The 27,944-nt window shown below is 41.4% G+C and overlaps 1 protein-coding gene across 4 annotated transcripts; it reads left to right on the top strand.

The window, feature by feature from the left end:
• The first annotated feature begins 675 nt into the window (after positions 1-675).
• Positions 676-27,944, top strand: LOC138750470 (microtubule-actin cross-linking factor 1-like). Of its 4 annotated transcripts, none has more exons than XM_069912534.1 (8): positions 676-1,045; positions 11,390-11,599; positions 15,785-16,013; positions 16,228-16,544; positions 17,403-17,570; positions 20,196-20,319; positions 21,825-21,920; positions 26,703-27,944. In XM_069912534.1, exons 1-8 carry the CDS (start codon positions 848-850, stop codon positions 26,708-26,710), a joined length of 1,350 nt encoding a protein of 449 aa, XP_069768635.1. In that variant the 5' UTR covers positions 676-847; the 3' UTR covers positions 26,711-27,944. The 4 variants fall into 4 exon arrangements, with proteins under 4 accessions (XP_069768635.1, XP_069768637.1, XP_069768636.1 ...); XM_069912535.1 differs by lacking the exon at positions 676-1,045 and adding an exon at positions 3,807-4,573; XM_069912537.1 differs by lacking the exon at positions 676-1,045 and adding an exon at positions 5,805-5,929.

The following is a 27,944-nucleotide window of genomic DNA, read 5'->3' as shown; positions in this document are numbered from 1 at the left end:
ACGGCTCTTTGTCACAGAATTTACTATCTTCCATTCATCTTCACGTCCAACCCAAAACTGTACTCTCCGAATGTGATCTTCCCAGCAAGAAGCCAGTGCAATCCTCTGGTGTTCTATAAATGTAAGAGAGGTATTTCAGCCCCTGAATGCTGCTGTCCTGGTCAACCTGCCCGAAGGGCAGTGCCCACAGAACACCTGTGTAGGATTCCACTATTGTCCTGGGAGTTGGGGCTTAATGGGTTAGAGAAGAACACATTGTCGATGTTGACCACGGCATACCAGGGTTTGTCGCCCCTGCCCGTGATATCCTCCACCAATTTAACCACATCGAAAACGACCGCAGCAAGAGTGAGTGGGGGGGGGTGGGGGTGGGGGGGTGGGGAGTGAATTTGTCCAATTTACAGTATCATACACCACGTGCCATTTTTCTTACAGACAGGCCAGATTGACAAGAGGAGTCCACCTGGCTGCCCCGACAACAATGGTTGGCGGGAGACCCTCAAATATAAACTGCCCCTTGAGTACATTCATTCCGAGAATGTGGGGGGGTTGGGGTCTCATTGTGACATCATAGCGAGAGAGTAAATATTGGGAGATTGCCATGGTTTCACTTGTCTTTCTGTATTATTGTGTAACAATAAACCCATTGATGACATCACACAGCCAGCAAACCCAGTTGCTGAGACTGCAGTCGTGTTCATTGTGAGGGTTGAACGTGGTGCGAGCGCGTGGCACAGTCTTTGCCGAATACCAGGGCTTTTTGGCCAAGTGAGGCTCACGGTGGTGACGTATTTGAATTACTACATCACACGTCACTGGAAACACCTCGTGTGTGACTTGCAGGAGAATGGGCAATGCCTTGTGCTGTCTACGAGTGGCACGAGTGGCTGGGGAAGAGGAGCAGAGTAGGAGATCCCTCACTCCTCGGAAAAGAATGACGTGCAACTGCTGCAAGAAGATCAGAGGCAGGTGGTTTCATTCCCGAGTTGCTGCGGAGGAATCGTCAGACTTCAATGTCGACCGCAGGGAAGAAAACACGCAGCAGGTACTCTCGGTCACGTGTGAAACCTTCTATGAGGCAATGTCGAAATGAACATAAGTTGTACTGTGTGCACAAGGTTCATTACTCACGTAAACATCAGACACTCATCCTATAAGGAGAGCTTGGTGTTTTGCAGCTAATTATCTCCAATTCAGTGTTGGTAAATCAGTTACGCTTTGTCTTATCTTTTTCCAAAGCATCTACAGATTGGGTGCTTCATTTATTCTGAAACTTAAACAAGGTCATCAACAAGTGAATCCTACTTGGAATTTATACATTCCTACTTAATAAATGGGTCCAGATAGTCTTATTTTTGTAAATTAAAATGAAAAACATTCTCTTTCCTTTCACAGCACAAAGGATCCCCAAGCTTTAAAGTGTAAATGATAAAACTGGAATTACTGGATATTTCAATAAGAACAGAAAAGGCTGGAAACTCCCAGCAAGTCAGGAGGTGACCAACCTGCTATTTCCAACATTTTCTGTTGTTACATTTGAAGTATAATTATTTTCAATATTTCTTCTGGGAACAATTGGCTGTCAAAGGCAGGAATTAAATTCTCTTTATTGTTTTGGAGTAGGGAGAGTTTAGTGCTTTTTTTAGGAAGGAATATATGGGTTGGCACAACATCAAGGGCTGAAGGGCCTGTACTATGCTGCAGTGTTCTATGTTCTGTGTTTCTGCCATGGTGATTTAAGAGTAAATATTAACCAAGGACCCCCAGAAGAATGTGCCCTTTCCTTTGGTTTCTGCCCTGGAAGAAAGACTGATGAAAGACTGGAGTCCTGGTTTTCTGGCTGAAATCAAAACAAGAGTGTTCTTCGTAAAGATGCACCAAGAATCTGTGGTTTGCCTTTCATCAAATTCAAGTCAGAAACCTCAGCCTTGAGTGTATAGGTGTAAAATCTGAATGTCTCTGGGGATTGACCCTGTGCCATGTGTTCAGTTGCAATGCCTTCAGCAACCCTTGAACCAATGTTCATTGGGCCAATCCTGAAAGGTGTTTTGCCTTGCTTTTTCCAGATACTTTTGTTCTGTTCACTGCCATGGTTCACATGATGAAGATAATGCTTTGCAGTGGATTTGAAAATAGTCATTAAGTTTTAACTGTGACTTTTACCTGCAAGACCACATGCTTGTTCTTGGTAAAATGTTTTTATTGAGTTTAACATATAAGCATACATACAGAAATCTGAAAACCACGTGACAATTCATTCCATTACGAGTAAGGACACGCGAAGAAAACAAAGTTAATGAAACTACATTCAGGATGACTTGTTAACCTCCAAAACAATTACACTCCAACTCCAATCATCCAAAATCAGATTTGCTGAAACCCTCATTTATCCAAAAGTTTACAAAAATTCAAATAAATGAAGATATCCAAAACAAATCAGGAATCTGCATTTATCTGAAATATTTTTCAGAGACAAACTAACCTCTCAGGTTGAAAAAAAAATTGTTGCACGTGAAATTAGAACATCGATTGTTCTCGTTTCAGGTAACTCCCTCCCCTCTCTTTTTCTATTCCTTCTTTACCTTCCCCTATTGACTTTTCTCTCCAACTCTCCCATCAAACTGCACACCACTCACTCCCAGCAAGTGGTTGGAAGAATTCCTTGTCCTGCCGTCGTCCAGGAGAGCGGCCTCTCGGCAGCAGCCGGTTGGTCACAGCCCTTTCAGATAATCGGAGTTGTAATGTAATAAGAAATAATCTATATGGTGAACCCATTTATTGAAATAAATTGTACAAAACAAAAGAATAAAAAGAAAAAGAAAACAACTCAAAAAATTAAATCTAAAAAATACATCTAATCTAATGCCTCTCTCTAATCAAGGTTACCTTGCAGACAGAGTAAAATGGGGATTTTTGTTTAAGGTATTGGAAAAATTTAAATTTGGGCCACTCTTTATTGGTTGGGTGAAGGCCTTATATAAAAATCCATTGGCTAGAGTGGTGACAAATGGACAAGTATCTTCTTCCTTTATATTATCTAGATCAACTTGACAGGGTGTCCTTTGTCACCGGCTTTATTTGCTTTGGTTATTGAACCGTTAGCGCGAATGATTAGACAAGATGGTGATATTAAAGATATTAAGGCAAATGAGGAAGAGTATAAAATGAATTTATTTGCCGATGATGCTTTGATATATTTAACAAATCCTACGCAGTCGTTAGGAAGGTTACATGCAAGGTTGGAACAGTGTGGTGCATTATCAGGATATAAGGTTAATTGGGATAAGAGTGAAATGATGCCTTTGACAAGAATGGATTTTGCAAACTGCAGATATTGTTACATTTAAGCGGTTGGATAAAATTAAGTATTTTGGGATAAATGTAGATGATAATTATAATCATTTATATGAGTTGAATTATAGACTATTATAGCATAAAATTAAATTAGATTTAAATAGGTGGAAAGATTTACTGATAACTTTAATAGGGCGATGTGGCGGCGCAGTCTCCCATGGTGTATAACGCCACATGGCGGAGCAGCCATGGGAAGATGGCGCTGTCAAGGTTTTCTCCCTGCCTCAAGTCACCTGCCCAGCGCACGCCTGGGGCAGCGATTCTGATATCACAATGCACGAGGTGACTGAGCTTAGGCTGCCCTTAAGCGGGCGCGGGCTGAATTTGAATAAAAACGTCATTAATGGCTTTCAATGTGGTGGCTGAGTCTTTCTTGGTTGTGTCCATAACGACAGTGTTTTAAAATGAATGTTTTCCCCCGTATTCAGTATTTTTGTCAATCAATTACATGTGGGATTCCTAAAAGGTTTTAAGGATTTCCATGTGCTGGGAAGATCTTTATTATGAAAAGGTAAATTGGCAAGAGTATCTATACAAAAATTGACTTGGAGTTTTATAATTACCACATTTTCAGGATTATTATGAAGCGGCACAATTCAAGTTTATTAATAGAATGGTTGGATCACAACAATGTTTACGTTGGGCTAAAATCCAAATGGCTCAGCTTCATGAACAAAGAATGATACAGTTTATTTATAAATGGAATGCTCAACTTTTCCAAAATTATCCTTTACCGGTGTTAAAACATTTCATGGAAATATGGTATCGGACCAACGTTGCTATTGGTGCTGAGGGCAAAATTTCGGCTAAAACCCTTTGTATTAAAATAAGCTTTGTATAAAAATAAATCACGTATTCCTGAATATTTGGGAAAAGAAAGGTATTATCTTGGCCGAAGATTGTTATGAAGCTGGAAATTTTGTTTCATATCAATGATGGAATGAAAAATATGGATCAGGTCCATGCTTAGTTACCAACTTTGTTACTAGATAATTTTGGACACAGTTTGAGATTACCTCGAAGGAAGAGATTTGAATGTTCAATTATTGAAGGAGGGGAAAGGGGATTGATTACACAAATGTATGCTTTATTACAAAATAAGATGCCTAAGTCGGATATTTATAAAGTGAGAAGTAAAAGGAAGAAGGATCTGTCGGTTTTAATTTCTCAGGATGATTGGATGACATTATGTGAGGACAGTGTGACTAAGCCAGTAAACGTAAGATAAAGATTCGTTCATTATAATTTTATTCATCAACTTTACTTAACACCTGAGAAGTTGAAGAGGTATAGATTTATCTCTTTGGATATGTGTTTTCAATGTGGGGAATAGATAGGGTCTTTTTTACATTCAGTATGGTTAGGTGATCAGGTGAAACCCTTTCTGAATGGAATTATGGAATTTTTATTGGGACATATGAAGTAAAATGGAGTTTGGAAATGAAATTGGATACATTTCAAATTGCATTTATTCAGTTGGAATAGGCAGTAGCGAGAAAATGTAAAGCTATAACCTGGAAAGATTAAATTGAATTAAGTATTCAGAGATGGGACATGGAATTGCAATCATGTATTCCATTGGAAAAGATAACTTACAATTTACGCCATCCGTCTACCATTTTTGTTAATGTGCGGGTCCCTCTGTGAAATGTATGGGTCTAAATATGTCATGGTTGATTGGTGACATCAAACCCGACTATGATGGTTTGTTTCTTTAGTTTGAGGTTGTAGAGGATGGGAGGGAGCTAAGAGAGGGGGTGGGAGGGGGGTATATATGGGGAAATTTTTGTATGTTAATATGATGTATTTTATTGTGGATTTTGAATTTGATTTTAAATAAAGTATATAAAAAGAAGGTTACTTTGTAGACCACATGCTAATAGTTCCTTTCATTGTTGTTCAATAACATCTGATCCTTTCCTGCTTCTAAACTGTATTTCTGTGAAATCTCCACACAGCGGCTTCTCTGTGTATTTCCGGCACTACCTGATCCAATGCACTAATTGATAAGGTGGTGTCTGCAACCTATCTTAAGGAAGGCTGAGACGACCACAGATCGCTAGTGATTGTTGTTTACTTTCAAGCAAAGTTGGCTCGGCCAAGGGTTCTTCTCAGATCTCTGAATGTGCAGTGTGACAAGAGTTTTAGAGGTAGCTTGGAATGAATTACTCGAGCAGCTTCCACACACACACATTTGAAAAGCCAGAATTTTAGCAGGATTATTGCATCCTGCTTTTTGCCAAGGAGCAACAAAGTATCCACATACAGCTTGCCTAGGAGAGCATGTGGCGTTAGCAGGCAGAGTTAGAACAGCTTTGCTCTCAAAGAGGGAGGGAGTGAGAGAGAAGGAGTCAGAGAAATCTGTTCCAGAGGGACAAGCTGCCAAACTTTGGAAGGCTGCCTGGTGAAAGGAGAAGACTGGTGGTCTGAAAGATGACCTGAAAGAAAAAGGATCATCCGGAGAACCCTGAAGGGGGCAAGTTCTGTCAGAAAGACTAATTAAGAAGAAATCAGTTGCAGATGCTCTGGAAATGGAATCTCTCTCTCTGAAAACCAGCAAGAGCCCTTCTGAGTGGTAACCATTTGTCTGTTAAACACCAAAGCTTGGTGAACTTTGTTAATGCTAATGTATGAGCACTGTTGCAAGAATTGCCTGCAACCAGGACTGTGATCCAAAGAACTTTTCTAATCTTCAATACACATTACACTCACCTGCACTTAGTATTTGAGGGCGGATTAAGTGGGTTAGGTAGGTTAAGTAATAAGTTAAAGTTCAATTCTGTTTTCATGTTCAAATAAAATTCTAAACTACTTTTGTTTAAATAACCCTGTGTGGTCGTGCATATCTATTGCTACTGGTTTTTGGGGTCATCTGGACTCTGTAATATTTTATGGGGGCTCATCCTTTAGGATTTGAACATTGCAGTTTCATGATTTATTAGTTGATTGGGATGTTTTTGCAGGCTATTTTTACAAGCTTACAGAAAGCTTGTGTCTGGAAAAACTGCAGCAATGGATGTTGATACATTTTTGTTACAACCATCACCTGCAGAACTGCAGAAGGTGAGAAAATAGGAACTGATGGCTATTTCTGAGGCATTGAAAATTGTTGAAGTTAAACATTGGATGAGAAAAGTACAAACGTAGAGGATTATAATAGTGAAATATTACATGTGAAGGAAAATTTGTTGAGGAAGACTCACAAAAGGACATTCCAGAATAATAGGCATTTTCAGAGAGCTCATGTGGACCAGATTAATAAACCTGTTCATAAGGTTAGGATGGAGCAGGATAGTAGGGCTGAAATAAAGTCTGGAGAAAATGTTCAGTAAAAAGATGAAGGAAAGGTAGGAAAGGACAGAACTTCTGTATTTATATGCCATTTGTGTAAGAAAGCTGGTCGTGTGACTGTCTAGTCTTGAAACAGAAAAGGTAAAAACAGGTTTAACCAGAACCATGTATACAGAAACAGTGGAATTTAAGGAGAGCAGAGGTGCATAACCTGATCAGTAGGTCATGGATGTTTTCAAGCCTTTTGTGTCAGAGGGCTTTGTCTCAATAAAGGAGGGAGAACCACAGGTTCCAGTTAACATTCTTAGAGATACTGAGGCTGCTCAGTCATTGTTGTTAGAAACCGTTTTAACTGTGGATCAAAGGACAGACACAGAGGAGACAACTTTGATTAAAGGTGTTGGAGATGAGGTAGGGTCAATATTGCTTCACAAGGTTGTGCTAAATTCAGAATTAGTCAAAGGAACTGTTGTAGTAGGAGTTACCCATGCAAGGTGTCTCGTTTTTGCTGGGGAATGATTTGTCAGAGAATAAAGTTGGGTCAGTTTTAAGATTGACAAATTGGCCTAGTAAGGATGTGGTTAGAGAGGATGGTGAGATATATCCTGCATGTGCGGTAACTAGGTCTGTGACTAAGAAAATGATGACAGCTGAAGATGATCCAGATGGGGGGAGTCACGTGATGGAGTAGTGGCCGGTCAGGGAATTCCAGCCCTCTCCGGAAAAGTTAAAAAACGCACAAAACACAAAGGTACAAGATTAAAATTTAAAACAAAGTAAAAATAAAGGTGAGAAGAAAATGGCAGCGAAGAGAGAAAAGTCGAAAACAACGGGAAGAAGAGAAGAAGAAAAAACGTCGGAAGAAGAAGGTGAAGGCCTTACCTGTCCGAGGAGGCCCGCCGCGGAGAGAGAAGCCCGCTCCCTCAGGTCAGTGGAAGTCCCGGGCTCGGGACTACAAAAATGGCTCACAGAGCCGAGTAAAAGTGCGCAACCGCGCAAGAAAAAAAACACACTGACGGGAGGGGGAAACAGCTGCGGAGTCCATCTCCACAGCTGAGAGAGACACCTGCAGCACAGCAGCTGGTGCAGAACAGAGACAATAACGACAACAAGAAAGAAGATGGTAAAAAGAAAACAAGGAAACAACAGATGGTCAATCCAGAGGAAGAAGAAGAAGAAGAACAGAAAGAAGTAGAAGAAGAAGAGAAAGGCAAGACAATGGATGTATCTTTTTTCAAAGAATATATGGAATCAGTGAAAGAATGGCAATTACAAGAATTTAATGAGATAAAAAGAAGAATTAAGAATGCAGAAGAAAAAATGAATAAAATAGAAATGGTCATATCAGAGATAGGAAAAAGAGTGGAGAATGTGGAAGAACGAGAAATAATCGTAGAAATGGAAGTAAAGGACAAAAGGGAAATTAGAAGAATCTAATAAAAAAGTTAAAGAGGCACATGAGCTGTAAGCTCAGAAGACAGATATAATGGAAAACTACATTAGAAGAAATAATATAAAGATTGTGGGCCTTAAGGAAGATGAAGAAGGCAAGAATATGAGAGAATTTATAAAAGATTGGATCCCCAGGGTCCTAGGAAGACCAGAATTACAGGAAGAAATTGAAATAGAGAGGGCACATAGACATTAGCCCCGAAACCACAACCGCAGCAAAAACCAAGATCCATTTTAGTAAAATTTTTAAGATATACAAGAGAAAATATATTGGAGAAAGCAATGAAGAAAATAAGAGAAGACAAAAAGCCACTGGAATACAAAGGTCAAAAATTTTTTTTCTATCCAGACATAAGTTTTGATCTCCTGAAGAAGAGGAAGGAGTTCAATACAGCAAAAACGATCTTATGGAAAAAAGGATATAAATTTATGTTAAAGTACCCAGCGGTACTTAAAATAGTTATTCCAGGGCAACAAAACAGACTATTCTCGGATCCAGAGGAAGCACGAAAATTTGCAGAACAACTACAAAACAAGCAGAGAGATGAAGACATGTAATGAGAGTAAAAATGACCACGAACTTTTTGTATGTGTGTATATGGGTATATGTATGTATATATTATATATATATAAAAATATATATATATATATATATATATATATATGTAGATGTGTATGTATGTGTGTGTATACATGAATGTATACGTATTTAGAGGAAAATATATAGAGTATAGATAAGAATTAATAAGGGAATGAAAGGGAATAGAGGGAATAAGGAGGGAATTAAAAGAGTGACCTTTGTTACATATGAAAATTGAAATCTTTTCCGGGGGGGGCTGGGTGGGGATGAGTTACGGTCACTGCAAAATCAGTTGACATTTGCGAGTGAATTCGCAAATCCAAATGGAGAGGGGAGATGTGTTTGCCCAACAAGAGATAAAGGGCAACTCAGGAGGGGGAGGGGAGAATGGGGTTAAAGAAGTTTTAAATAGGAGAATAAGGAAAATGTTTGATGTTTTAGAAATGTTGTCTTATAAAGTGTTCAAAACAAGAAAACAGAAATGGATAAGAAGGAAAGGTGATGATGGAGAAACGGAAAGGGAAGATAAACAAAGTTTGAAATGGCTACGTTGAACTATATGACTTTAAATATTAACGGAATACATAACCAAATCAAAAGGAAGAAACTGCTAAATTTACTGAAAAAAGAAAAAATTGATATAACATTTGTGCAAGAAACACATTTAACTGAATTGGAGCACAAGAAATTAAAGAGAGATTGGGTAGGACATGTAACAGCAGCGTCGTATAATTCAAAAGCAAGAGGAGTAGCTATATTAATCAGTAAAAATGTACCAATTAAAATAGAAGAGGAAATAATAGATCCAGCAGGGAGATATGTAATGATAAAATGTCAGATATATTTGGAGTTTTGGTATCTACTCAATGTATATTCACCTAACGAAGAAGATCAAAAGTTTATGCAAGATATTTTTTTGAAGATAGCAGATACGCAAGGGAACATATTAATAGGAGGGGATTTCAACCTTAATTTGGATTCAAATATGGATAAAACTGGGAAAAAAATTAACAGAAAGAACAAAGTAACCAAATTTATAATTAAATCGATGCAAGAAATGCAACTTTTGGATATATGGAGGAAACAACACCCAAAGGAAAAGGAATATTCATATTATTCGGGTAGACATAAAACATACTCAAGAATAGACCTATTTCTGTTATCAGCTCGTAAGCAAGATAGAGTAAGAAAAACAGAATATAAAGCTAGAATATTATCGGACCATTCACCCTTGATATTGACAACAGAGTTAGAGGACATCCCTCCAAGAATGTATAGATGGAAATTAAACTCCATGCTACTTAAAAGGCAGGATTTTAGAGAATTCATTGAAAGACAAATTAAAATGTACTTTGAAATAAATACGAATCAGTGAAAGATAAGTTTATACTATGGGATGCAATGAAAGCGTTCATTAGAGGGCAAATAATAAGTTATGTAACCAAGATGAAGAAGGACTATAATTAGGAAACAGAGCAGTTGGAAAGGAAAATAGTAAATATAGAAAAAGAATTAGCAATGAAGGAAGATACAACTAAAAGAAGAGAATTGGCAGATCAAAAAATAAAATATGAAACACTACAAACATATAAGGTGGAGAAGAACATAATGAAGACAAAACAGAAATATTATGAACTAAGGGAAAAAACGCACAAAATCCTAGCATAGCAGCTTAAGACAGAACAAGCTAAGAAAATGGTATTGGCATCAAGGAAAAAAGACAAACAAATCACATATAATCCAACGGAGATCAATGAAAACTTTAGAGAATTCTATGAACAATTATACCAAACTAAAAACGAAGGGAAAGAAGGCAAAATAGATGAATTTTTAACTAAAATTGAACTACCAAAATCACAAATAGAGGAATAAAATAAATTAACAGAACCATTTGAAATAGTAGAAATACAAGAGATAATAAAAAAAAACTACCAAATAATAAAACACCAGGAGAGGATGAATTCCCAATAGAATTCTATAAAACATTTAAAGATTTATTAATTCCTCCCCTCCTGGAAGTAATCAACCAGATTGACAAAACACAAAGCTTACCAGATTCATGTAAAACAGCAATAATTACAGTAATACCAAAGCAAGGGAAAGATCCACTCGCACCAGCATCATATAGACCAATATCATTACTTAACACAGATTATAAGATAATAGCTAAACTATTAGCAAACAGATGAGCAGATTATGTACCTAAAATGGTAAATCTAGACCAAACTGGATTTATTAAAAAAAGACGCACAACAGACAATATTTGTAAATTTATTAACTTAATTCATGCAGTAGAAGGGAGTAAAGCGCCAACAGTAGCAGTTGCTTTAGACGCAGAGAAGGCCTTTGAAATGAAAGGGGAGGGATTAGACGAAGGGGCCCGAGAAATGAAGGCAGTGTTAGGGAGACATGAGCAGGGAAATGATGAAGCGGAATTCCGTCGATGCCCGTGTGTGTGTGTATAGGAGGCTGGTCTTTAGTATTTTCCATCCTTTTCGTATTGATCCAAGACTGGGCAAGACCACGTGTTGCCCATGTGCATATTCCGATGAAATGGTGTGGAATGGCCCCTGTTTATAAACAGGCATCTTCCACTCAAGTGGTTTCACATCCTCCTCAATCCCAAGGGTTTGCAAATAGATGAGGGAATATGGAATTGCTGCCAGGAAAGTACAACACGTCTTCAAACTAACAGGATTTTGCAATTTGTAGGAAACAACAGAAGATCACCTACAAAAACATAAGAAGACAGTAGGTGATCTTCTGAAATGGTTGGCAGTCGAGGGTCACTATGGAGTTCATATCACCGAAGACGAATTCTACGCATTAGGTGATGGTTTCCAGATGGAGGAAGAGGACGATGCGATGGGGTCATTTGCTGAGATGGGCGAAAGACTGAATGACCACCAGCAAGGCCTGAAGGTATGAACACTTCCAGGTGTTTTGGATAAGTGTATATTCGAACAATTGTAAAAATATTTTGGATTGGACTTTTCATCAGAACCTCTGATCAGTACAGATTTGATGAAAGGCGACTGACTAAATTTCACTTAAATAATGACTAACACAATTTCCAAATAATGTTGAATTGAATTTTGACGATCTTCTCCCAATCCTATTCAAAGATCTAGCAGATCCTCTTTCTAACTCAGTACTACTTTCTGTTCTTTGCTCTGGCCCAGTCACACAAGTGATGAGAGATGACGGGAATATGATTAACTCACTAGTGAAGGGGCAGTGATTGACGATGGTCACAGAGGCCCTTCACTAACAATCTCACCATGGCAGCTTCTTAACAAAAACTCTTCACCTCAGTAATGCTGTATTCTCAGATAATGTGGATCTTGATGTTGTAAAGGGAAGAACCTCCTCCCCTATTTTGATAACTCCAGCACCCACTCATGTGATTAACTCTTTATAACCCATTGAATGGGCCATGCAAGCTATTCACAACCAAAAAGGGTTGAGGAAGCATACACCACCGGAATGAATTCTGGCGTAGCAACGTCACTGTTCGTCCACTCAACCAGGCCAGATCCTTGTGCAGATCTAGGGATTGGTTTGGAAAAGAGAGTGAGTAAGGCTACACCCCCTCACTACCACAATTTTCCTGTTGTTGAGGCAACTGTTGGTGACAGCAGGAGCAGAAAGATTCATCCCATGTTTCTCCAGGGGCTCCCTCAATTCTGATGTGTGGTAGCACCATTGTGCTAAATGGGATAGATTCAGAATAAATTGACAGCTGGAATCACAGTGGCCAAAAGGTACGATGGGCCTTTAACATTTGCAGCAGGAAAGTGTTACTTACCATCGTTAGTTCTCCCATTACAACCAAGACAAGTCATCACCATGGTTTAATAGGGAATGCAGATGCACATGAGGTGCCAGACTGATAATCTTACAACACTGGACAGTGGGCAGGCAATGCAGAAAAAAAAATAACATTCCAAAGACAGAATTAACCGCTGATGAAATTTGAGCTCTGTCGTCCTTCCGGCTGGGTCATGAACAGTAAACAGGAAAAGAGGGACCAAGGGTCTCCTCATTCTCAGTGGTGGTAGGCCTCAGCTTCTGAATAACAATGTTGGGGTTAAGACACTTTCTAGCATGTTCCATCAGGTTCTTCCGACACCATCACAGAAATCACTTTCACCCTATTTGATTTACTTAGGAACACCAAGTGCAGCAGACAAATAGGACCAGACTCCATCACATTCGAAGTACTGGAGAAGTTCAGTCTAGATTTTTTTTCACCTCTTGTCACAGTTGATCCACTGACATCCTTCTGACAAAGTGGCAAATTCTTCAGGTATCTGGTCCATCTACCAAAAGCAGGACAAAGCCATACTTTATTTAATCAGCTGCCCGATGGAAAGTGTGGCGCACACACTGTGACATAAAGTGGCATTGTTCACCAATAACCTGCATAATGGTACTTCAATTGGGTTTTGTCACATGACTCCAGGTCTCCTTCTCACTGTGGTCCTAACATGGACCAGCCACTTTGAGTACTGTGATAACTAAAACAGATCAGAGGCTACCTGTCAAGCAGTAGGTGGCGAACCTTTGCTCCGCACTTGACTGGATGAGCACAATTCCCAAAGGGCCCAAGGACCTCAACAGCAGAGCAAAGCAGTTGGCTTGATTAGCCCTCCATTCATTCTCTCCACTGAGGTAGTCCTGTATTCTATCAACGGAGTGAACGACATCTACTCGACTCCAAGAATATGTCCAAAGAGGAGCCTTCTGACATGGAGAGGGACGTGCATTAGGTCCGTAGGAACATTACTACCTGCTGATTCCCCTCCACACTCCTCTCCCTTCTAACTGGGAAAGATATTGCCGTTCGTTCAGTTTGGGCCCTGGCAGGGACACCTGCATCTTGAAGCACTAATGTGAAAATGATAATTACCCAGAATGTTTTCACTCAAATGGGGATAGATTTTCATGTTTGTCATTCCTTAATATGCAGTGCTCAAGTCAGATTTTCATCGTTAAAAAAGAGCAAAGATCTTTAAACATTTACCAATTGATGTTATCTTCTTTTCGTAAAGCATTGCTTAACATGTATGCAAATTATTGCCCTGTGTGTGCTTGACAGCCTGGTTTGTTTTGGGATAAGGCGACTTGCATAAAGTCTTGTCAAGTCCAAAGGATGTTGAACAAAATGGTAAAGATAAATACAATAAAGTCACCGTTATGTCTCTGTGTGGGAGGCTTCTTAAATAGCAGAAGTAAAATCTCTTCTGCTATTTGAATCTTGCATCTTCTTAGAGATGCAAGATTCAAATAGCAGAAGAGATTTTACTTATTGATGCCTTCCACCATGCCAGGAAATGTTCATACTCAAATAGACATGCACCCCACATTGGTGCACGACATTTACGACAGTGAGAAGGGTGTGTTATCTCGTCAGGATCATGTGAACTCTTTTGTAACTTCCTAGGAATACACCCTTCTCACTGTGGTAACCGTCGTGCACTACTGGGGGGCACCTATACATGAGTATGAGTGTGAACAGTTTCCTGAGATGGTGGAAGGCATCAGTAAGTAAACTCCCTTCTGTTATTTGAATCTTGCATCTTTAAGTTATTTAAGAATCCTCCCAGGTAACACGGAGACAGAACATGTTGGCAGTGGTCGGTCTGAGAGAACAAGAATAAAACTATAAAATGGATTGGAAGTGACTGAAATCTGAAGGGGAAGAAGAGAAAAAGTACACCTGGAAATGAATGGCTGGTGCAACAGCAGTTCACCCAGTGATGGACGGGAGGCTGAAGACATGGTTGAATCGTTTAAAACGTTTCAGCAGATGTACAATTTAGCAGTGAAAAGCTATTTTAAAAATGCAACAGCGAGGAGAAGGTTAGTTCTATACATGTCTGGACAGGGGAGCCAGGCCGTGACTTATTTAATAGCTGAGAGCTTACGGGGTGGAGAAAAATGATCCAGAGCAGATATTTGCAAAGGTTGTTTCTCACCTTGAACTCAGCTCTAATCCTAGACTTGAATGCAATGAATTTCAAGGTTTTGTGTAAGAGACTGATGAGACTGTTACTAACTTCCTTACTACACCAAAAACTAATGCTGCAAAATGCAGATGGAAGGATATAGAGGAAAGATTAGCTGATCCACTAATATGCCCATCCTGAAGTGCAAAAGTCTCTTCTAGGGAAGGATAGCTTGAAATTGGCCAAAGACTCTGACACAGCCAGAGTCTTCAAAGCCACGAGGACGCAAATGAAATCCCTATCAATGCAGATCCACTCACAGCAAAGAGAAGGAAGGGTTGATGCTATAAAAAATACAATCAGAAAAGTGCCACCCCCAGGACCTGTAGGAAGGGCAGCGGACAACACCCCTCCGTGACCAAAATGATTGCCCCGCATACGGTTCTGAATGTGGAGCCTACGGCATAGCAAACCACTGGGCGAAGATGTGCAAGTCTGGCGTGAAGGAAACAGTGATACCAGTGAAGAAAAAAGACAAGAAGATCCACCATCTCTTAAAAATGTTGACACACTCATATACATAGACATCCACCCCACAGTTACTTCAGTGAGAAGGGTGCATTCTTACACAGTTACAAACTAGTTCACATTCTCCTGACTAGATCACAGTCACCTCTCGTTAGATTTCACGTGTTCTCTTTTACATCATGAAAGAATATTAAATCCCTGAATTGAAAGTTAAGGATGAGATCATTCAAATGACAAAAGTTTAATGTGCTTAAGTTTAAATAAAAGTAAGTCTGTTTGACAGGGAAGGGACTGTGTACAAATACTGAAGGAGAGGATTTATTTTCTTGTCAGTCAAATTAAATATGGAATATATTCTACTCCATCTCAGCAGGATTCATCCTTTGACACAAGCAAAGAATTGTAGATCAAGGTAGTTGATTAAACCTCCGAAAGCATAAAACCATTTAGATTTCTGGACTTGAAGTATGTTTCCTGTGTGTATTTAAGGGTGTTTTGGTACCCTGATTTTAATAAATTGGGAAACTTGAATATTTTATTTCAATTGCAAATGCAATAAATAGAAACCTTACCTCCCCCAAGACAACTTGGAGCAATAAAAATGAACCTAGGATTGTTTCTTTTCTAGGAACATCGCCAAAAGTTGTCCCAGAAAGAGCAAGAGTTGGTTTTGGCCATAGAGGCAGCTCAGACTTTCCTGGAACAAAATGTCCAGGACCCTTTGCGAGACGAGGAAGTTGCACTGCAGGAGAACTTGAATGTCTTGATGGAGGAGTACGAATCCGCTTTATCAAGTGCAGATTCTCAATTAAACGTGATTGAGGATCTGCATCTAGAACTGCAGAAGTTCCGAAAAGGTGAGGGAAAGTATTCATTTATTTTCCAGATTACTATAAAATACTATTTACTGAGAGTTAAAAAGAATTCTAAGTAAGACAACTGAAAGCTACATGTGGTTTGGAATAACCCCAACTTGTAATTATTACAGGATCCTGTCAATGTGTCAAAGTCTATATAATCTGGTATTATTTGATCATTTTGATTATTTCACCATTATATTCCTTTAAACAGATCATGATGAATTTGAAACATTAATGATTCATTCAGAAAAGGAACTACAAAAAATAAAAGCTGAGGAATTTGACTCCACGTCATTGACATTCAAACTTAAGAAGCAGAAATTCCTCTTCAATGATTTTCAGTTTCTCAAAGGGGATCTAAGATACCTCAGACGATCTTGGAAAAGTCTCTTCGATGCTGCCTTTCTCTTTGAAATCAGGAATGCAATTGAAAGCTACAAGATCCCAATTGATCCTGATGCCATAAGCCAACGTGTGGAGGAGACGGTTGAAAGCGCCGATGCTCGCTTCAACGCACTTCGATCAGAAGTATGACATATCTCCTTTTTTTTGACTAATAGCATTTAAACTCCAATTTTACTTTAGATCAGTAACATGAGAGCATTTTGATAGACTGAGCAACTTGTGTAAGTTTTAGTCTTATAAGAGTGGCTCTGGAAAAGGTTTGCGGCTGTGATTAATAATACCCATGAAGAACAGGAACAATGATCAAATCTTTCCAGTATTGTGGAGCTCTCTTGGTGGCCAAACTCACTCGAGTTGGACAGAGACCACTGCAGAAAATAAGTCATGAACTCATTTCCTTTTAATAAAATCAAATGTCGAACAGATCATAATTGGTGAAGATTTTCCAGACTGGCCTCCCACGTGCATTTGTCACTGAACACGGTGTAATGTGTCCAATCCACAAAGGTCACCTCGCTGGCTCAGTATGTCCTAAACCCAAGGGTTAGGCTTGAATGGCATAACAGAAATGCAGTGTTCGGCTGGAACAAGCCCAGCCCCAAAAGAATTTCTGTCTAATCTTCACTGACACACTAAATTTGTGAAGATTTTCAATGCCTCTGATATATTCCTGACCATCAGTTTATTTTGAAAGCAAACTCAAAATATTAATTAAAAGATTTATTGACATAACAAGAAAATGGAACAGTACGGCAGGGTAACAGGCATTTCACCTTTGGTGAGGAGTGAACATTGCCTTTTTGTCTGTGACCCTCAAAAAACTTGATGCAGGGAACAAAAAAATGATAGTTGGCATAAGTAATGGACCAGTAATGTATCGCTTGACCCATTTTGGATCGATTGGACACTCGATATTTGATCGCATCACAAAATCGTACATTTTAAAAATCCACATACTCATTCATTTCTTTCACTCTATAGTGCATTGGACTTGGAATCCGTCTTAGCACCAAGGTATTTGAACAATGGCAAGAGAAGGCAGATGAGCTGCGTTTGTGGCTAGAGAGAGTAGAAAGAGAAAGACGAATGGTTCAGCTGGAGGCCATCCCTAATCCAGAAATCTTGCAGCAAGAACTTGAAAATATCATGGTAAATTAAAGTTGTTATTTCATAAATCACTGTGTAATGTTGCTTATTCTAATTTACGAGTAGAATGATGAATGCTTTGAAATAATGATAATGTGCACATCCAATAACAGTGGTTAAGGCCACATGGGAGGTTGTAAGTTTGGCACCTGAAATAGGAAGTTGAGCTCCATTCATTCCAACTTGATCAGGTTTTAATGGGAGCCTGATGAAGATCCAACAGCCAATTTGCTTCCAGATGGTGGGGGCGAGATTGGAAACTGTAACAAAGAAGCCAAACAGTTCTGCTCTCATTGTGTGTCTATTTTCAGTATGGGTTTCCTCAGACCTTATCCATGTTTAATGGGGGCCTAAGAAAATGGTGGCAGAATTTTGGACGACCTCCAAGATTATAACAGCAGAGCAAAAAATCTCAGCAAATCATTAATGGGATCATCAGGTGCAGAGACGATAACTCCATAGATGGGGGTTTCAGGAACAGGTGAAGGGGGGTGGGAGGAAAGTGGTGATTTGGAGCACATTTGGAGGTAAGATTTGTTTGCAAAGTGGCAGAGATTGATTTATTCCAAAGAAGTATTCGAACCATAGAACCTTACAATATTACAGAACAGAAACAGGCCCCTTTGGCCCTTCTTGTCTGTTCCGAACCCTTTTTCTGCCGAGGCCCTCTGACGCACCTAGTCCATAGCCCTCCATACCTCTCCCATCCATGTACCAGTCCAAATTCTTTTCAAATTAAAAATTGAGCCCACAGTCACCACTTCAACGGACAGCTTGTTCCACTCTCCCACCTCTTCACTCTGTGTGAAGACGTTCTCCCTCATGTTCCCCCTAAATTTATCCCCTTCACCCTTATCCCATGTCCTCTGGTTTGTATTTCACTTGCTCTCAGTGGAACAAGCCTACCTATATTTACTCTGTCCTCCACATCATTTTAAATCTCTCTCTCAATTCTTCCCTCATTCTACACTCCAGGGAATAAAATCATAACCTGTTTAACCTTTTCCTACAACTCTGCTCCTGACGTCCAGGCCACATCCAAGTCAATCTCTGCACAATTGCCATCCTTCCTGCAGTTAGGTGATCCAAACTGCACACAATAATCCAAATTGGGTCTCACCAATGAAAATTATACTTTACCCTTTGATTGATCAAGGTCAATGTGCCAAAAGTTCTCTTTGCAACCCTATCCACATGTGACACCATTTTCAGAGAATGAGGTGTCTGTATTCCCAGATCCGTCTGTTCTATCATACTCCTCACTGCCCGACTGGTTACCATGTATGTCCTTTCTTGGCTTGTCCTTCCAAAATGCAACACCTCACACTCATCTGCATTAAATTCCATTTGTCAGCCCATGTTTCCAGCTGGTCCTGATCCCTCTTCAAGCTTTGAAAACCTTCTTTAGTGTCCACAACACCTGCAAGCTTACTCATCCAATTTACCCCATTATCATCCACATAGCCTTCCTGGTTTCTTTCTTGAGGTTTTTTCTTGCATTTTCTATACTCTTCAAGCACTTCATTTGCTCTGTGATGTCTATACCTGCTGCACACCTCTCTTCTTCCAAACCAGATTCCTGAGCCTGCTAATCTTGACAGGAACATGCAAAGTCTGTACTCTCCAAATTTCACCTTTGTAGGTCTTCCACTCACCCCGCACATACTTTTCCAGGTCAACACCTTCTCATTCCTTTCTAATTTCCTCAAATTGGCCTTTCTCCAATTTAAAATCTCAACCCGAGTCCCAGACCTATCCTTTTCTATCATTAACGAAACTAATGGCATCATGTTGACTGGAGTTGATGTTTGAGGAATTGGAATTTGCATCAGAAAGACAAATCAGAAAGTTTTGCTTTATTGAGGTGGAGGGCATTTCTGGTCTTGCAGTCAGAGAAAAATCGGACCATTTATTGCAATAATGGCCTGGGATTGATGGTCATGGAGAAAAGCTGTGGGCCATTAAGTGCTCGAGAGAATAGGAGTTGCAAACGGGTCAGATTGCTGAGGGAGAACACATATTTACCTTTGAAGGATGATGGATTGGGGAGAGGGGTCATCTGGAGTAAAAGTAGACAGGCAGAAAAACGCTAATGCAGAATAACCCTCTGCAGCCAAATCTATGTCCATTAGTGGTGAAAAGCCAAATGAGTTCTTCAGCATTATTTTATCAATGCTGATGTAAATCTAAGCATCAGAACATTTTTAAATATTTTCTTGTGACCTTGATGGTTTGCAAGGGGACTGCAGGGCCGGTCAAGAGATGTAGACAAGATAAAGATGATGAGCTCAACAGCATCAGAAAATGCTCAAACATCAGGTGTATTAAATACCTCGAAGCATTAATGAGTAATGAGTAATGATCAATAGAAAGTTTGATCTGGTTGTTTGAGAAAATTCCAATATCCTGTGGTTATTGGGTCCTTGAAAATGTTCGCCTCCTCACCCCAAAGCAGGCCAGAGAGTTGTTGGTATTTATGATAATTTATAGAATCGCCTTCACAGGCTGTTTATCTCCTTGACCCAAAGACAATATCGAAATTAACCAAGGCATCGGCAAATCTAAGATATACAGAAATAAATATTAATTTTATTGTGAATGAGTCATTGTGTCATTTTGAAATCACAGGTTCTTCAGGGAGAAATTTCTGAACATGAAGATGGTGTCGAAAAGTTACAGGAGGCAGCAAAGTGCCTGCTGAATTTGAGCAATGACGTTGTTCCAAATATAGTCCAGCTTCGAAAGACCACAGGTACCATTTCAACATTTGATGTTTAGATCAAAAGGTGGTTCTCTAATTCCAACAAATACAAGTGATGCTTCCAGCTGGTAAATTAGACATTTTCAAATTGTGCAAATTACCAGTGGGGACCCACCAACCTCTTTGAACCATTCTAAAATATTTCTTGCAATTGATTGGATTTCAAATGTTGAATCATCTTTACCTAGCACGTCATAAATAGGCTATCATTTCATAAACAGCTCTGAAAATGACCATTTACTAAAGAACTGTGCACACTTCAATGTTTGAATAAAATGCAGTATTTAAGAAAGTTCAATCGAACTTTCTCCACTGAATTGTGGTCAGTGATTCAGACTCGTAGGCCAGAATCGCAATAGTATTGCAAAATGTGTGTTTATTGAATGAAATTTCTGCTCGAGTGGTGCATCTTAGAAGTGTTGGGTCTTATAAAATTGTTGCATTAAAGGTACTGAATTGAGAACCATATTTGGAGCGTTGGAAATGAAAATGGCGGCAAATGGGAATTCTTGCAGTGAATTCGTTGAAAGTGATGCTCTGCGATTATTTAATAAAGCAGCCAGGCTCCAGTCATGCATACTTGTCCGTGGCTCATCAATTAAAGAGAAGATTGAATGATTGGAAACCAGACAACTTCCAATCATAGAAACAAGACTGGAAATAGGAAACATATGTTAAAATATGCCAGCAAGGCGGTGAAGTCACGAGCTCCATCGAAATGTTAATGTTGCTTTTCTTTTTTCCAGATGCTCTATCAGCTCATTTATTTTTATACATTTTTGTTTCCTTTCCTAAACCTCAGAAATTCTATATTTTCCGTTTGTCTTGTTGATCAGTTATTAATAGAAATAGAGGGTATGTAGAAACGGTAGAAGGTTAAGCAGCGGCCATTTACCAAGTGTGAACATCTGGCAAACATGCAGCCAAGGAAGTGTTTAGGGCTGTGATGTCTCAAAGACCCCCCAATGAGAGGGGATTTCTCATGCTGTGCTGGGAGGGCACTGAAGATCCATGCATCTGAGCACCTGAAGGGCGGGATACAGTTCTGGTGAGAACGGTTGCAGCTGCTCTCAGAGTCTTCTCTATTCAGCAGGGTATTCTTTGTTGTTCCTGCTCCTCCCCGGCCCCAGCTCCCCCCCACTTCACCTGCTCCTCTCGATGAGTAAAAGGCCTTGAAGTCAACATGTTTTCAACAGAGTTGCACAACTGTCCCTCTCTTTCTCTCTCCATTTTCTTTTGCAAATGTCCCTTCCTTTTCACTGTTCTTCATTTCACTTGTCTGCTATTTCACGTTGATTCCCTCCAAACTTTTTTCATTCCTTGCTCACCTTTTCTCTCGTCATCTTCTGTTCTGCATTGCTTTAAATATTACTAAACCCACAGTTCTCTCTCCAAACCAAAAAAATGTGTTTGTTGGGAAGAAAACACCGGAAACATGGTAAATCTTTGAAGACATTTTTAAATGTATGTGTAACAGAACCTTGTGTTCATTTTAGCTACCATCGAACAGAGATTCCAGCGTTTGCGTCAGGAAACATCAGAGCAGAAGAGGACGTTGGAACGGACAAATGTCCAAGTGGAAGATCTTGAAGGTTTACTTTTACCTGGCACTTCTCACCACTGCGATTTTGGAAATGTTTTATTTCTGGATTGATGAAGCAGGATCGTTGACCTAGTTGAGAAACATTGCTATTTTGCACACATAACTGGTCCCTAATAGCAATGCAGGAATGACCAGATGATGTTGATTGCAAGATAAATCTTGGCTGAGACAATTACAGTCCAGATACAGGACATCTCGGCCCCTCGAGTCCACACCGATTTAAGTGGGCTACTCTAGCCCCACTTACCCACTCCCTGTCCATAACCCTCCAATCCCCTCACATCCAGGCAGCTATCCAACTTGTTCTGAAATGACACAGGAAGTTACATCCCAGACACTGGCACCAATCTGTTTCCTTAATCGTATCCACAGAATCGACAATTTGTCATCCTGACCATCGAATCCCCTATAACTATTACCCTCCTCTTCCTTTCCCTACCCTTTTGGGCAACAGAGGTTGACCTTGTGCCAGAGATACAGCCACTGATTCCTTCCCCAGCCTGAATGCTCCTCAAGGAGGTGTACCATTTGTTGAGTGCTTCAGTCACAGGTGCCCCCTCCTGTATCTGTCTCTTCCCTTTCCCCTCTCCTAACTGGAACCCACTGATCCTCCTCCTGTGGCCCTGTTGAGACCACCTGGCTATAGCTCCTATCTATGATGGCCTCACTCTCACTGACCAGGTCGAGGTCATTGAGCTGCAGCTCCAATTCCCTAACACGGTCCCTGAGATGCTGCAGCTCAGTACACCTAGTGCAATCGTGGATGTCCAGGAGGTCGAAGACTCCAGGACCTTTCACATCTGACACTGAAAAGAGCAAACTGCTCTCACACTCAACCCTTCTCTCTTCCCTCTCACCTTAGAAAGAGAAAATAACAAAAAAAATATAGTCTTACCTTAATCTAGATACACTCGACCTCAGCCTCTACTCGCTGAACCCTCTCGAGCCAAAGCCTCGAAACCCCACTCTTTCACCAGGCCACTACTCACTGGGCCACTCCTCGCTGGCCTCTCCTTTGCATTTCCCTCCTTTTATCGGCCTTGACCAATTAAACCTGTCACTCTCAACTCGCTCCACCTCCGAACACTGCCCAAACTCTGGTCTCCGCCTCCTCCGACTCACTGCTCGAACCGACTAGGCCCGAGGCCGGGTAAAGAACAGAATTTATTGTACGATAGAATCTTGTATGTTCTTTAAAAACCATATAGGATGTGGTTTAAGGTCTCATCCAAAGCAATTGCATCCACTCATGCAATTTGATTTCACTACTTCCCCAATGTGCCATTTAGAAATGCACAGAATGACGTGGATGTTGCTTCTCTTCACCATCTGAAACAAGTAAATGGGTTCTTACTATTAAAGCTTCTGCCTCGCATGTTCGAAGTTTGAAAAAGATCAAAGCTGGTGCATAGTTTCATGCATCCACAAGTGTATAAAAAATGGGTTGTGGCAAATCATCGGCAATTATCCATGCCTGCTGCATCCAGGCATATTTGAAGATTGGAGCACGACTGCAACGCCATGTCAACTGTGGCGGATTAACTACCACTCCAGGCTGAGCTTTAGTAAAGCCCCCCTAACCTTGCCTCCCTGCCCCACTCTTTGCTGAATCGAATAAAGTGACATTAAGTTACTTTAAATAACATATTAGGGGTCTCCAAAGTGGTCGATATCGACCCTTGGTGAAGGGGTGGGGGGGTGGGTTGGAGAGGCAGCAGCGTGACCCAGATGTGTGGGGGGGGGTGAGACAGCAGCACCACTCACGTGGGCAAGGAGGGAGATAGACGGCAGCGCGACTCGGGTGGATTGGAGAATGGTAAATAGAGTCCCCTTGTTTAAAAAAGGTAATAGGGAGAATCTTGGGAATTAGGGTTAGTCTTACATTATTGGTGAGTAAACTAATGGAAGGGATTCTTAAGGATGGGATCTATGAAGATCTGGAGAAATACACTCTACTCAAGGATAGTCAGCATGTCTTTGTGAAGGCAAGCTTGGGCCTCACAAATCTAACTCAGTCTTTGGAGGAGGTTACAAAAGAAATTAATGAGGGTACGGTGATAGATGAGGTCTACGAGGATTTTAGCAAGGCGTCTGAGAAGGTCGGTCACAGGAGACTCCTTCGGAAAGTCCTGAGTCATGGGATGAGCGAAAAATTACCTGCATGAAATAAAAGCTGTCATGTCGGAAGAAAGCAGAGTGTCGTAGTGGAATGAAAGTATTCTGCCTGGAGGTTGGTGCCGCAGGGATCTGTTCTGCGACCCGTGCTCTTTGTGATTTTCATGTCACCTGGATGAAGAGGCGGATGGATAGGTCAGTAAGTTTGCGGATGTCACGGAGGTTGGTTTGGAGGAGTTGTGGATGGAGATGAAGGCTGTTAAAGGTTACAAAATGATGAAGGTGGGATGCAGAGTTAGGCAGAAAAGTGGTGGATGGATTTCAATCCAGATAACTGAGAGTTGATGCATTTTGGAAGGACAAACCAGAAGGCTGAGTCCAGAGTTAATGGTCAGTTACTTAAGAGTGTGGATGAACAGAGGAACCTTGGGTTGCAAATCTACACATTTCTCAAGGTTGCCGCACAGTTTGATAGGAGAGTGAAGAAGGATTATGGTGTGCTGAGATTCCTTCATAGGTGGTTTGAATTCAGGAGTAGAGTTGTCATGTTGCAAATCTATAAATCTTTGGTATGACTCACTTAGAATATTATGTTCAGTTCTGGTCACCTCATTATAGGAAGGAGAGGGGACAGAGGAGATTTACCAGGATGCTGCCTGGATTGGGAAACAATTCTCATGAGGCACGGTTCGCAGAGCTGGAGTGTAGAAGGATTAGAGGAGACGTGATAGAGGTCTACAAGATCTTCGACATCCTCCCGTGAATTCAGGGACCAGAACACTACGTAATATTCCAAATGCGGCGAACCAAAATTTTATACAGCTGTAACTTGACTCACCAACTTTTACACTCAGTTCCCCAAATCATGAAGTCCAGCAGGCTGGATGTTTTTTTACAATCCTCTCCACCATGTTGTCTCTTTCAGGGTGCAGAGAGCGTTCAGCTCAAAATCCTTCTCTCCATCAATGCTAGAAAGGATATATTGTAGACTTTCCCTTGCATTTGACCTCCCCCCCTCCCAAATCCAGCACCTCACTCAGGGGAGGGAGAGGGGAAGAGGAGGGAGAGGGGAAGGAGAGGGAGAGGAAAAGAGAGGGAGGGAGTGTTGTCGAGGAAGGGGGAGGGATATAGTGAGAGGGTGAAGGGAAGAGGAAAAAGAGAGAGAGTGGGGAAGGAGAGTTGTCAAGGAAGGCGGTGGGATAGAGGGAGAGAGGGTGAGTGGAAGAGGAGGAGAGGGAAAGGGGAAGGAGAGAGGAAGAAATGTCGAGGAAGGGGGGAAGGATACAGGGAGAGTTTGAGGAGAAGGAGAGGAAGTGGAGAAGGAGAGGGAGAGAAAAGGATAGGGAGGAAGAGTTGTAAAGGAAGGGGGAGGAATATAGGGAGAGGGTGAGGGGCATAAGAGAGGGGAAGGAGAGAGAGAAGAATGGAGTGTGAGGTAGACTTGTCGAAGAAGGGGGTGGGTTAGAGGGGAAGAGGAGAGGGAGAGGCAGGGAGAGTTGTCAAAGAAGGGAAGGGATAGGGGAAGTGGAAGAGGAGAAGTCGATGGATAGGGGAAAGAGAGGAAGAGGAAAGAAGAGGGAGGGAGAGTTGTCGAGGAAGGGTAAGGAATATAGGGAGAGGGTGAGGGGAAGGAGAAGGAGAAGGGAAAGAGGATGAGGGATAGTTGTCAAGGAAGGCAGAGGGTTATAGGGAGATTGTGAGGGGAAGGGAAGGAGAGGGAGGGAGGGAGAGTTATCGAGGAAGGGGGAGGGATATAGGGAGAGAGTGGGGGAGGAGAAGAAGATGGAAAGTGGAAGGAATGGGAGAGGGAGGGAGAGTTGTCGAGGAATGGGGAAGGATATAGGGAAGAGTGTGAGGGTAAGAGGAGAAGGAGAGCGATAAGAGATGGAGAGGGAGAGGAAAGGAGAGAGGGAGAGTTGGTGAGAAAGGGGGAGCGATATAGGCTGAGGGTGAGGGGAAGAGGAGGAGAGGAAAAGGAGAGGGAGAGGAAAGGAGAGTGAGGGAGAGTTTTCGAGGAAGGGGTAGTAATGGGGTGAGGGTGAGGAGGGGAAGGAGAGGGAGGGGAAGGAGGGGGAAAGGGAGAGGGAGGGAGAGTTGTTGAGGAAGGGATAGGGATTTTGGGAGAGGGTGAGGGGAAGAGGAGGAGAGGGAGAGGAAAGGAGAGGAGAGTTTTTGAGGAATGGGAGGGATATAGGGAGAGAGTGAGGGCAGGAGGAGAGGGAGAGGGGAAGGAGAGGGAGAGGGGAAAGAGGAGGAAAGGGAGGGAAATTTTTTGAGGGGAGGGATTTTGGGAAAGGGTGAGGGGGAGAGGGAGAGGAAAGTAGAGGGAGGGAGAGTTGTTGAGGAAAGGGGAGTGATAGAGGGAGAGGGTGAGGGGAAAAGGAGAGGGAGAGGAAAGGAGAGTTTTTGAGGATGGGGAGGGATATTCGTAGAGAGTGAGAGTTAGAGGGGAAGGAGAGGGAGGGAGAGGGAGGAAGAGTTGTCGACGAAGGGGGAGGGATAGAGGGATAGGGGATTAATGGGTTTCTATTGTCTCTGAATCTTTACGAAAAAGTGAAGATGATTTTGAGCTGAAGACCATTGGTCGTCTTCGCGTGATCTTCCTCAACTCTGTTCATCTCTTCCCTTGAATGACTTTTGTTTCCATTGCTTGTAGATTCGTGAAGCGCAGAAGGGAGGACAACAACTTGTGCTGGAAGTCGAGCTGGTAGCAGGACCAACTGTCAATAAGGCAGCCACACTTGGAAACACAATCAACATCTTCAGGTATTTCTACATCCAGTCCTGGAGGATCTCAACAAAGTTCAAGGAGATTTCTGCCAACACCTAAAAATTCGACAACTCCAAAAAAATGTAGTGAACAGATCCAACCTTTGTACACATCATTCATCACCCACACCAAAGCCTTTAACTCTGCATCAAGGAAACAACTATAGGACACCCCTTCTAGTATTAGATGAACTGAAATGGAAGTACGGATCCTGAGGCTCTTCAACAAAGGCATATTGGCCACAGTCATGGTCAACATGAGTACTTGGGAGCCTTTTTGCATGAAGTGAAGAGTAAACAAGGATCTGTGTCAGGTCACTCGCCTGAGTGCTACTGGTACCATGTAACCCAGTACTACCTGTCGCATGGTCGAGTGGTCGGCGACTAAACCGGCTCCCCCATCAGGCTTGCCTGGTGAGGAGGGTGGCTAGACACCCTGCAGGATGAAAAACAAGACCTGTCAAAGGGTGGATGAACCATGGACAGAAAGGTCTGGCAAACCATCATCTGAGAGGGAACAGCAACCTTTGAAGCCAGCAGATGTGCAGAAATAGAAGAAGATGAGAGGAGAGGCCGTACCAACCCAAGCCTGATCTGCCATCTGGAACAACCTGTCCTGAATGCAGAAGAACTTTCAAAGGCAAGATTGAACACAGAAGCCACTTGATAGCAACGAGGAGGAGAACTTTCTGACAGACAGTGCAGAATTCAAACTGAGGTCCAGTCCTGACCACTGGCCATGTAAAGGCATTGCCCTAACCACTACATCAACCGTGACACCCTGCTCAGAGAAGCCGGCTGGAATCTCGAGCGTCTGGAGGAATCGATGTGTCAGGCAGCAGTGGGGAGGGGTCGGGGATCAGCGGCGGCAGTGGGGAGGACTCGGGGATCAGCGGCAGTTCCTACCACACCCCCACACACACAAACCCTGACGCACACGCCCCACACACACACACACATACACACTCGATTCTTTGAAAGATTTTATTTAATATTCTCAAATTACATAAAGAAAATCAAATACACATAAAATAACTGTAAACTACATCCCCTCCCCCTTACTAATACAATAAAAACCAAAAAAAGAAAAAAATAACCAAAATAAAGAAAAAAAAAACAACCTCTCCTC

Source organism: Narcine bancroftii, unplaced genomic scaffold (assembly GCF_036971445.1).
Source record: "Narcine bancroftii isolate sNarBan1 unplaced genomic scaffold, sNarBan1.hap1 Scaffold_152, whole genome shotgun sequence".
Taxonomy (NCBI): Eukaryota; Metazoa; Chordata; class Chondrichthyes; order Torpediniformes; family Narcinidae; genus Narcine; species Narcine bancroftii.
This window is presented reverse-complemented; position numbering and strand designations above follow the sequence as displayed.

Excerpts from the sequence above, each read along its gene's own strand:
- LOC138750470 (XM_069912534.1), top strand. The coding sequence starts at position 848 with ATGGGCAATGCCTTGTGCTGTCTACGAGTGGCACGAGTGGCTGGGGAA. Across the intron at positions 1,046-11,389 it reads GGGAAGAAAACACGCAGCAG|GAAACAACAGAAGATCACCT; the intron begins GTACTCTCGGTC and ends TGCAATTTGTAG. Across the intron at positions 11,600-15,784 it reads ACCACCAGCAAGGCCTGAAG|GAACATCGCCAAAAGTTGTC; the intron begins GTATGAACACTT and ends TTTCTTTTCTAG.